This window comes from Ptychodera flava, assembly GCF_041260155.1.
Source record: "Ptychodera flava strain L36383 chromosome 23 unlocalized genomic scaffold, AS_Pfla_20210202 Scaffold_23__1_contigs__length_28996876_pilon, whole genome shotgun sequence".
In the NCBI taxonomy this organism is placed as follows: domain Eukaryota; kingdom Metazoa; phylum Hemichordata; class Enteropneusta; family Ptychoderidae; genus Ptychodera; species Ptychodera flava.
In genome coordinates this window covers 6,064,246-6,076,194 of record NW_027248277.1, presented here as the reverse complement: position 1 = coordinate 6,076,194, position 11,949 = coordinate 6,064,246, and the positions used below count along the sequence as shown (strand labels likewise).

General features: G+C 36.8%; 1 protein-coding gene across 1 annotated transcript; it reads right to left on the bottom strand.

Annotated features, from left to right (window-relative positions):
- Positions 1–679: 679 nt before the first annotated feature.
- LOC139123895 (adenosine deaminase 2-like) lies at positions 680–11,891 on the bottom strand. The gene is made up of 8 exons (XM_070690045.1): positions 11,501–11,891; positions 9,548–9,767; positions 7,412–7,622; positions 6,675–6,802; positions 5,218–5,417; positions 3,856–4,013; positions 2,899–3,101; positions 680–2,192 (listed from the first exon to the last, which is right to left on the bottom strand). The coding sequence occupies exons 1-8, from the start codon at positions 11,790–11,792 to the stop codon at positions 1,937–1,939; spliced, it is 1,668 nt and encodes a 555-aa protein (XP_070546146.1). The 5' UTR covers positions 11,793–11,891; the 3' UTR covers positions 680–1,936.
- Positions 11,892–11,949: the final 58 nt, after the last annotated feature.

Here is an 11,949-nt window from a genome sequence, read left to right as displayed (position 1 = left end):
ACCATCTTATCTTAATGAACTATTAATTACACGTGGTACTAGTCAGGTCTAGCGTACATAGTCTAATGGGAAAATCGAGTTACACCTCATTGGTCGCACAGCTTACTATAGGAACAGAGCTTTTTCAATTTGTGAGTCTCGTTTGTGGAATTCTTTACCGTCACACCTTTATGCACTTCAGTCATTTGATAATTTTAAGGTTTGGTGAAAAACTTACTTTTTAGAATCATTTTATACATGAGTTGTCTGTTCTTATCCATTTCAACCGTTTCATGATTTTTATAAGTTATGTTTATCGAACATTTTTTGGTGTCATGTTTCACTGTTACTAGAGGTTAATGCCTGCCATCTCTAATTTTACGTTCAGAATATATTTCAATTAATAACTATGATGAAGAAGAATATCAACAACACAGTTTTTAAACAATTTCGTTTCGGTGGTTGTGGTGGTGTTTGGTGGGGGGGGGGCGCCAAAAATAATAGATTGCGTTTCTAGTGTGTCAGTTTTTATGATCGACGACCTTACTCCACAGTGGTGACATATTTTCATATTGTGAGGAGCTCAGCGTTGCATAAACGATCATTAGGTCATCGGAGGTCGCGATCCATTTTATTAGAAAAATACCCAGAGTGAAAATCACTTACTGGAAAGCGATAAAGTTTAATGCATTCGCTGCGTTTACATCACACCATAGCCTGTAATTTTAATATTTAGCAAACAAGTGAAGTTTTTATTAAACAGAGAAGCATATTCATTGGATAATTTGATAACAAAAAAAGAAAGAAAAATTCACTCAAGTATAAATGCTTATTTTGGATATTATGAACCACTGAAAGTACAAGTAAATCTCGAAGCTGAAGTTTGACAAATGCCGTGAAATGACGATGTCTTTCACAGCCTTGACATATATCTCGATGACGAAAATTTATCAAACATCAGTGTCAATCTGGGAACAAAAACAATTTCACGAAACTGCTTTTTTGTAGTGCATTTATCGTTTTCCTGTTACTTGGTCGACCCGGTCGAATTCTTTCGATAACCTATATAAAACGGAGTCGGTGTCACCAATATAGCTGAACCACTAGCAGTGTAATGATTGAGAAAAATTGATAGATTGAGAGTAGAGTGCATCTTGGGAACAGATATTCGGACTTGAAAATTTTTACAATTCTTTTCTGATCTCGGGGGCTTGTTTTAAAGCTCTTGGAGCAAAAATAAAATTACACTCTTAATTTTTCAAAAATTCCAATATTTCATTTTTTCCGCGTAGATGTAATGGCGGTCATTTTGAATGAACGTTTGACTGTGAACCCTGATTTTTGTTCTTCATTTGGTAAGAGTATTGCTGAAAATTTCATGAGAGAAAAGTTCAAGTCTTTCTCTGTCGAGGCGCGTCCTACTAGCGGTAACTCTTTAAATTTGTTGACCTCAAAATATCTTCCTATTCTCCCCTGGTTTTCTCTGAATTCTACCCTATAAAAGGAAATTGGCTTTTATTACATTCGAAAACCTTTCCTTTATGAAACATTTGACAAGTAAATTCAAATTGTAACGGTCATTTTGATTTCCCGCCATTTTCAAACATTGGTAATAATATAATGGAAACACACCATACAATGTCACAGTTGAAAACATTCACCCCTATGCATTACATTGGAATACTCTGTGCAGTTTATGTGAAGATTTCAGTGCAGATATGCACAGTATCCATGGATTTTGCTTTTCCGCATGGGGCTCCGATTTAATGTTTTAGCAAATATCTTATCGCAGTGTAATATTTATCTTGTTCAAAATTGCAAATACATTCATAACGGGTAGTTAATGATATCGAGTGTATAAGCTTACACACACCTAAATTAGTACATTAACACAAACTTATTTTAGCATAAAAGTAAAATCATAAAAATAATGCTAAAAGATACAGCTAGTTGGGCTTTAAGCACTGACTAGTCGTACGTGTCGCAAACACAGGAAAACGGACATGAGAACCACAAATGTGAAACTCAGTGAAATTGACGAAGCAGCATCTCGAACAACGGGTGTACGCGTCGTTTGTGTCGATTCAGCTGGTATGTAATCTTCCCAGTTGGTTACATTGTACATCTCCAAGACTTGATCCAGAAAATCGTTCCATTTTGAAGTCCAAATATTGGTACATTTTACTTTTTGGACATCACTCAGACTGCTGTATCTGTATAGAGAAAGTAGATCGATCGATCATTGATCAATCGATAGATAGATTGATAGATAGATAGATAGATAGATAGATAGATAGATAGATAGATAGATAGATAGATAGATAAATAGATAGATAGATAGATAGATAGATAGATCGATAGATAGATAGATAGATCGATAGATCGATCGATAGATAGATAGATAGATGGATTGATGGATGGATGGATGGATGGATGGATGGATGGATGGATGGATGGATGGATAGATAAATAGACGGATTGAGAGAGAGAGAGAGAGAGAGAGAGAGAGAGAGAGAGAGAGAGAGAGAGAGAGAGAGAGAGATTAGTGGGTAGATAGATATGTAGAAAGACGGACAATCGATTCATAGGCCAATTGATAAATAGAAAGGTGAATATATAAATGGAAAAAGAGAAGAAGTAGATTTAGATAAATGATTAGATGGATTGACACAAAAATAGGGAAAAGGATAATACATGTAAATGGATACATATAAATAGATATGAAGGCACAAAATCGAGTAAAAATAGACAAATAAGTAAACATGGAATATGAAGTATTCTGTTCTGTTTTCGAAGAAGCAAAATTCTTTCCGTTTATCTTTTTTTTGTATCTCTACCATTCCACCTATCAACGAAGGGTCTATGTCTGCCAGTAATCGTGTACACCGACGAGCACATTACGTCAACACAGCAACTTACTTGATCGAATCCCTTGTCAGCTGTTTCAATAAGCGTAGATCGGCTTTAGCACTGGCGATACCCATGAACATCTCGTAGTAGTCATGTGATGCGGGACTCGCTCCCCAGCATGCTCTGTTGTCTGAAGTCACAACCACGGGATAGCCACGTGATAGTAGGTAAGCTCCAGGATGGTTACGGATGTCAGCAAAATGCATCAGCACCTTTAGATAAGTTAAATATACAGCATTGTTTTTCAGATGATTGGCTTGGACTAAGAAATGAGTCGCTAGATATAGTCAAGCGACAAGAAATCTTACACAGCTGCATGTTTCCTTGTTATTTCGTATGTATGTATGTATGTATGTATGTATGTATGTATGTATGTATGTATGTATGTATGTATGTATGTATGCATGCATGCATGTATGTATGTATGTATGTATGTATGTATGTATGTATGTATGTATGTATGTATGTGAGTATGTATGTATGTATGTATGTATGTATGTATGTATGTATGTATGTATGTATGTATGTATGTATGTATGTATGTATGTATGTATGTATGTATGTATGTATGTATGTATGTATGTATGTATGTATGTATGTATGTATGTATGTATGTATGTATGTATGTATGTATGTATGTATGTATGTATGTATGTATGTATGTATGTATGTATGTATGTGTGTATGTAATGTATGTATGTATGTATGTATGTATGTATGTATGTATGTATCTATGTATGTGTATGTATGTATGTATGTATGTATGTATGTATGTATGTATGTATGTATGTATGTATGTATGTATGTATGTATGTATGTATGTATGTATGTATGTATGTATGTATGTATGTATGTATGTATGTATGTATGTATGTATGTATGTATGTATAGTATGTATGTATCTATGTATGTATCTATGTATCTATGTATGTATGTAAAGAAATACCTGTTTACATAAATACAAACCTGACCAGATATCGGGCTTATCTCAATGGGAATATCGCGATCTCTAATTTGCTTTAACACAACTGGGTGCTTTACAGCTGCATAGGCATGTCCAATTCGTACGGCGTTCAGAAGTAGTGCGTCGAAAAGATTTTCATCCGCAAATGTGCCCTGCCAGTCTGTAGGGCATAATGGACGTAAAAAGTAGTTAGATAGAGATTCTGATGTTTTCTCATATTTTATATTCATTGTGTCAATTAGAAAACGCACCTTCCTGTTAATGTTTCTCTGTCTTCATTTGGGTTATCATATTTCTCTCTTCACAAAATGCGAAGATTACTTACGACATGTCTATTTGCGCTTCCTCACAAAGTAATACCGTTTAAGACGACAGATACAGACGAGGGGTACCATCGGGGCTTTCAAAAAATTTTACTGAAAACTTGTGTAATTTTCTTTTTTTAACATTGACTTTACGTTGTTTTTTTAGTTTGTTAATCCGTTGATTAGATTTTTAAATGTATTTTTTACGAAAATTAGAAAAAATTCTTACAAGAGGTAGAAAGATGTTATTTTCGTTTATCAATTGGCCATTTATCGGTTGTCTGGGTGACGAGAATTTTGCGAAATAAAGAAGAACATCATCGATCCATCTTTGGTAAATGACACATTTAGTTCACTTCATGTTTGAATTTGTTCCCTTTAAGTTAGAATACGCCTCGCTGACAGATATTCGGACTCTCAAATTTGTTACAATAGCTTTCTGATATACCACTTGTGGTGGCTCATTTTGAAGCCCATAAAATGTGGAGTACATAAATTTTCGGTCAATTCTGATGATTTTTACCGTAATTGTATGCAACAATGTTTGACCAAAAACCATTGATTGTAAAATTAGATCCCCCGAAAAAAAACTATTTGGTTAAAACCATCCCTCCCCGGTTTCCATCGAATCCTCCATCCGCACTATTCGACTACAGTCTCCCACTAACTAACGAGCATCAAGCTGCTCCGACAAAAGACCTTGGCAAGCGAAAAAAAACGTAAAAATACGCATACCACATAATACTCACAAAAACGGCACACAGAAGTCATATGGGAGCTATACGAACAACATAAACACTGTTTCCAAGGTAAGTCGATTATTGATGAAAGTTTGTCATAATGCATATAATGAACTTTTAAAGTTACAGCTATGTCGACGATATGCAGGTAGATATCGTGCATAAAAATACATCGTTTGCAAACAAGAGAAGTCGCACATGCGCAGTTCCGACGACCCCCTCACTTTAGCTCTCAAGAAGATATGTCTAAAATCCTATATTAAGTTGAATACTCTCTTTGGAAAAAATATTTTCGTATATACACAATACGTCCACTCACTTGTTTCGCTGGCATGTAGGTAGTATGGTAAATCGACGCCCTCATGCGACGGTATCTGAAGCTCTTCCCAGAAGTAAAGTAGCGGATTCGGTTTGTTTTCATGTCCATCTATGTCAAAGCCACTGACGAAATCTGGGTACTTCCTTCTGAGGTCAATGGAGAGCCGTACCCTGTTTTCCATATCCGGTTTGGTAAAAGCTCTAGAATTTGATATCAGATATCATCGAGTTAGGCTAAGATACATGCTATTTAGGTACCTTTCGGCGACTCAGTGATGTGCCAAAAAACTATCAATCAAATTCGAAATGACTGTATTTGTCAAGAGGGATGCCTTCTTTATGCCAATATGTAGGTATGTACATGCATAATAATATATGCATTGTATGTATGTATGTATGTATGTATGTATGTATGTATGTATGTATGTATGTATGTATGTATGAATGTATGTATGTATGTATGTATGTATGTATGTATATGTATGTATGTATGTATGTATGTATGATGGTCATGTATGTATATATCTATGTATCTATGTATGAATGTATGTGTGTATGTATGCATGTATGTGTGTATGTATTCATGTATCTATATATCTATTTATTTATTAGACTGAAAGATTCAGTCTGCGGGCGCTCCAGCGCACTGCGACCTACTACCCTTTACTACCCTTTACTACTAGTAAGGGGAGAACCATTTGATTTCTGGGGGGGGGGTATGGAGGATTTTGAGGGAAAAAATGTCACCAGGTGAAATAGAAGAAAAAAAATGATTCTGTAATGGCCTGAGGAAAGAAAATTGTCATAATAGACAGAAGTAAAAAATTCTTATGTTTTTTTTCCAGCACTTTACACAACATAGGTCTACTTTACACCTCGGTGCACTCAATGTTTTCCTTCCCTTTTCTGACCCAAGCAATATTTCAGGATTTCTGTTGCAATATCTCAATGGCAAAGGCACTATCTAAAGGAGACTATTTGACTTCTGTAAATTGTGAAAATTTAAAACACAAGACAGGATTCAATAACCCCCTCTCGTGCTCTCCCCCTTGGGGTGTTCTAACAGTTTCACTTAGTAAAAAAAATTAAAAACACCTCTCAGATTGCACCAGACTGCACCATTGCACACATCAATATCTTAAAAATTTCCATGCAAGATAAGCGAAAGCCCCTGTAACACTTTACCCCTCAGCCTCTCGCGTGTTCTCCCCCTGCACTTTCAAATTCTGCCCAGTCAGATATCCTAGTGAAAACCCTGTCATAATACCCATCCAAATTAAACAATATGCTATATGGTTAGATACTGGTTATACCGTGAGCTTTTATATCTGTATTTTTTGTGACTTTGAATTTCATTTTGATTGGTTCACCTTTTTTGAACCGTCATGAGATAACTGATGGTAAATCAGTATGTATTATGTAATTCACTGAATACACATTTCAATCCTGGATGCCTACCTCACTTGACCAGTGATGACTTTGAAGCCCATAGAGTCGGCGTGGTCTGCCAGAAAAGCTCGGTTGGCGGCTTCCAATGTTTTGATTAAGTATTCTTCATCATGTGTTGTACCATTCAGCTCGTATAGCTTTGTCAGTGTAATAAAAATGCAGAACTCTTTATTCTTAAGTGACACACGTATGGGATGAACCAGTGTAGACATTGGGGAATGTTTAATCAGACAAATTACCGGTATATACTCTCAGGAGCGGCACAATACTTTGTGAGTACTAGATTGATGTAGTGCCGAGACAGTATGCGCAAGAACACCATTCTTGTTTGTATGTGTGGTCTATTTCCCTCCCCTGCCCAATTCTCTCTCTCTCTCTCTCTCTCTCTCTCTCTCTCTCTCTCTCTCTCTCTCTCTCTCTCATCTAAGAACAGGCGAGAAATTAGTCAGGTTAGCACATTATTTGGGTTTCACGTAGCAAAATTACCGGAATACAATAAGGCGTTTAGAAACTGACAATATCAGGAAATGTAGAAGCAATCGCTTCACCAATTATGCAAATTAACAATGCCATATGACAAGGATCAGTTTCCTCTGTTTGATCAACACTAAATTGCTTGAAAATGGTGCTTCTCAGCATATGTCGATGGTGTGATTGATATCTTTTGGAGAAATTTCTTTCTCACCGTCCATTCCAGTTGCATCTGAATCACAACCAAACGAACACACAAGCACTCTTTGACTTACAGGTGTCAAATGGGACCGGACTTCGACAAATTGAACCCCGTCTTCGTGGAACTGTCGCAAACCTTCGTAGTAGCGATCTTCTACGACATCGGCAAAATTCATTAGTCCACTATTGATCGCAAAGTAATCCAGAAAATGTGTCCAAATGTTGTTCTGATCTGTGTACGCTGTTTGTGGGTCATCCACTACTAAGGTCATTTGTCTGTACAACCTAGTTGAGAAAGACGACATAGATTTGACAAGGTGTTGTGTTGAGTGGGGAATTCAAAACTTCTCGATTTTTAACGACTTTACAGCTCCATAAACAGATTGTTTTCACAATATTCTTTGCATTTTAAGAATAGAATTCTTTGCTCTTCTAACAAACTGTTGTTTTAATTTAGAGCTTTTCGACACGGCCTGTGAGTAGAAATTGTCCAATATCTGATGACATCTGAATTTAGTCCTGACTAGCAGAGTTAGTGTGTCAACAATGATATGGCTTATTTTACACGATTCATCATGCAGAATAGACTATGACTTCGTTTTTTTTTTCAATATACTTTGTAGATACGAGTTAGAAATAGCTATTGCTTTTCCTTTAAAGTAGACTGCGCCTCTTGGAAAGATGTTCGAACTCTCTAATTTTTACAGTATTATTTTGGCTACCACTTGTTGGGGATTATTTTGAATCTTATGGAGTTCAACGGCTTAGTTTTGTAAAATCGGGAATCGTATTTTCCACCATACAGTTTACACAGTAAATATAGTGCTAAATATTCGACAATTTGTTGCTATAAAATTGGCAGTGTGATCCTCAATTTTTATTCATGATTTAGAAAGAGAATGGTTGAAAGTTTGCTTTTGTAAAGTTTGAGCAAAAGTTTAGGTCTTTCATTTTCGAGGCGCAAACCTCCTCAATGTGATTTTGTAAGTCGCTCACAGACTAAGCTTCGTATATATGGTGCATTCACTTGAATGAAGTAAAATGTTTTTGACAGCGATGCTAATGGGATTCATTAACATTTGCAAAAGTACTGATGTTAAAGCCAAATTCACTTAAAGTTTATATTTTTTGCATTATTTTGATAAGATGGTTTGAAATCAAATGCAACTTATGTAAAAGTGCTTATCGAAGTATGGCCACAGAGGGCGTTTTCTAACCATCAGCGATGTACGCTCAACACGTTTCATACATGTGCATTAACTTGAATGAAGTTCGACTTTGACGGTAATGCTGATGGATTTATTATGATGAGCAATATTTCACCTGATTTGCGTCAAATGTGTACATTCGCAAAAGTAATGATATTAAAGCCCCATTATCTTTGTTTGCATTTTTGGTAAGACGATTTGAAATCAAATACATGTACAACTTTTGTAAAAGTGCTGTCGCACCACTGAGAGATTTAAAAACTAAAAAATAATTTTCGAGTTGCAACACAAATATGGCTGGCACATATATACGCGTGTTAAGCGCGTAATTCAAATCGTTCAAATCCAGGAGAAGTTGATCGTAAATTGTATCCCGGTATAGGGGCATTTGATCTATACGATACGCACAGTTCCCCGTCGGGTTAGGGGAATATTTGACAATGACAGATAATGGTAGTTGTAGTGTTTTAATTTTGGCGAGTGAAAGACATCTCCTTGGTTACGGTGTACGGCATGCTCCCCACAAAAACCTACTTCTAGCGACGTCTACACCATTTTTCTTGAGGCAAAGGGAGGACGGCAATCTCGTTGTATCTGTTGTTGTTGTTGTTTTGTTTTTGTTATTATTGGGTAATGAAATTGAAGAACGTAAATGTCTTCTTTTTGTTGATTCGTTGGTACTCTAAGTTTACCTTCTTAATAACATCAAAGAAAATAATAATTATAGAGCTTTCAAGTCTTTTAAACTTAAGGTACCAGGACGATAGGGTACAGCCCTGATGTCTGTTCTTTCTTGGTGGAAAACACCGATACGTGCATTAGTTTTGACTATTATTGCAAATCTACGGAGAGCTCGAGGTTCTAGACGTTCAATTTCAATGCAATGAGACACAATCTCTCTCAAAATTTCCCCCGGACAATTAGAGAACACCTTTCAACCTTCTACAAACGTTTGAAATGATTTCAGTACAGACCTGTAAAATAAAATTACATAGACCTTACTCTTCATCAAACAAACTGGCATTTGCAGCGGCTGCTCGTTCAGAAGCAACTAAATTCCAAGAACATTGCTCGTCGTCTGGTGGTGCTTCTTCGCTGAAACGGAACGACAGCATCCCGCCATTTTTGGTGTAACACATATAGCAGTGAGGGCGGTATGTTACGTTCTTGACCAGCCAGTCTATATCAGTGATTGAGTCGGCGTGAAGATGTAAACTAGCTCCTAGGGGTTAGGAAAAACAAAGCAAAAAAGCAATATAATAAAACCATGACAACTATAAACATTGCAATATGAGGACATGAAGATACATTTGTATAATTTGCAATGATATGTTCTAGCAAGGGACCCATACGTACGGGGACCCATATGACCGACACAAAAAATGTATCTGATGTACGTTGGCGATTGATGAAAGAAACCATGTTTTCCGTTCTGTTCGTTCATCAAAAAATTTAAATGTTGCAGCTACGTTGACGTGATGCATCTGAATCATGTATGCAATTCATTGTTTGTAATTCAGAAAGTCGCGCATGCTCAATTCCTACGACCCCCTCCTTTTAACTTCCAACGAAGTATCAACGTTTGACGTACTAAGTCCTACGTTTGAATTTTCCAAACAAAGGATTTTCCTGCTGTGAAATAAGCAACTTTGTATCATCGTCTGCCTTCTCGCCTTTATTCGAAAATTTTTCAACCAATAATATTTCCCGTATCATTCATATTCACCCATCGCGAAAGATGCCTCCTTTGTTGTCTAAAATTATCCCCACAACTTTCTTCCTTCGTGCGATACTGTCTAGCTAAACCTTTCTCACAAATCCTCGAAAATATGGGTTACATTCAAATTTTCACTTAACACAAAGGAATAAACTTTCCCGCACTTCGATAACAAAAAATATTTGCCCAGCGCCGCCCTCTCACAAAAGACACAATACACTTCTACTCAAAATTCGCCTGATAACACTCTTTATCCGGCAACCGTTTTCATTGTTAACTGCCAATGCTATATGGTCGACGAAACAACTCTTGACTTTATTGATTGCGACAGCCAAAGTAATAAATCTTGACTGGCGTGCTTTAAAATAGGACAATATGACACAAACGAAATCTCAAGCGAAACAGTACATTGGAGATACGGTTTTTATTCAGTGAAAGTGACCTACAAATATTTCAATTGAAATCACATAACCGCTAAAAATGTAAACTACGCCTGTGGCATGTGCGGTCAACAAGATCTATTGATCGACTCCTCAAAAAATACGTGCATGTTCAACTGTCGACTGTCAGCGCGTCAAATATTTGTTGACCGCACATGCCATGACACGCATTGGGGGCGGTTATCTGCCTTACATAAAATATTTCTAGATTGGGTGGTAATTTCTTTCTTGATAGGGTTCATTGAATAGAAATTGTATCCGATATACCGTTTTTCACGAGGATTCTTATGTGTCACTCTGTCACACTGTAAAACGCGCCTTTAACACAAGCGACATAAGCTTAATGTACACAGTCGGCGGTCAGTAAATGCCCGCTGTTTAATACAAGGCGAACTTCGAGAACATAAGTAACAATGTCATAAATTCGAAAAATAATTGAATGTGAATGCAACCTGTATTGGGTGAGATTATAGCCAAACTGTTATTTTTGCATATTAGATGACATCCTGAAAGACGCTGAATGTAAGTTCGCTTGAATTTTTTAAATTTTTAGGTTATTGTTATTCTTGAAATAATCTAGGATTACCTTAAAATTTGTCGGAAAAAGTAACACCTTTTTCTAACGGTTGGGGTCATGAAGTAATACTGGGTTGGTGGTAAGCTTCATTTAAAAGACAAGAAATTATGTCATGACGTCAAACCATGTCTTTGGATCGTGTAGCGTACAATTGTTGACCTCAAAATGTCAAGAATTCAAGCGACAATTATTGGATAGATCAGTGTTGTAACATAACTCACCTTTTGGCATCAGTTTAATGATTTTGAATACCTCACTTTGTTCGATTAGTGGCTTTGCCTGAAAGAAATGCATGTTGGGCGGATAGACGCTGGTGTTGACTCCCTTCTCGATTTCCTTACCCTTGAAACTCATCAAGACATCGTTCACCGCCCATTCTTTACCCTCGAGTTGTATCTGGCTTCCAGTGGCGAACGACGCGTCCTCAGCCAACAGTTCTTCTCTTTGAGACAAATACGAACACTGGGCAATTACTGGTAAGATGAGAACCAGTGCGTTCACGAAACGGCCCATGGTTTACCAAGAGATCTGATCACAGCGAATCAACTTTTTGAGTTCACGAAGGAAATCAGACGAGCGCAGAGCCGTGCATTCTCACCTCCTTGACCCTATGAGCGCTGTAATTTTCTCCCGCCAAAATTTTAGTGCAAAATTTTACCAACTTTTAAGA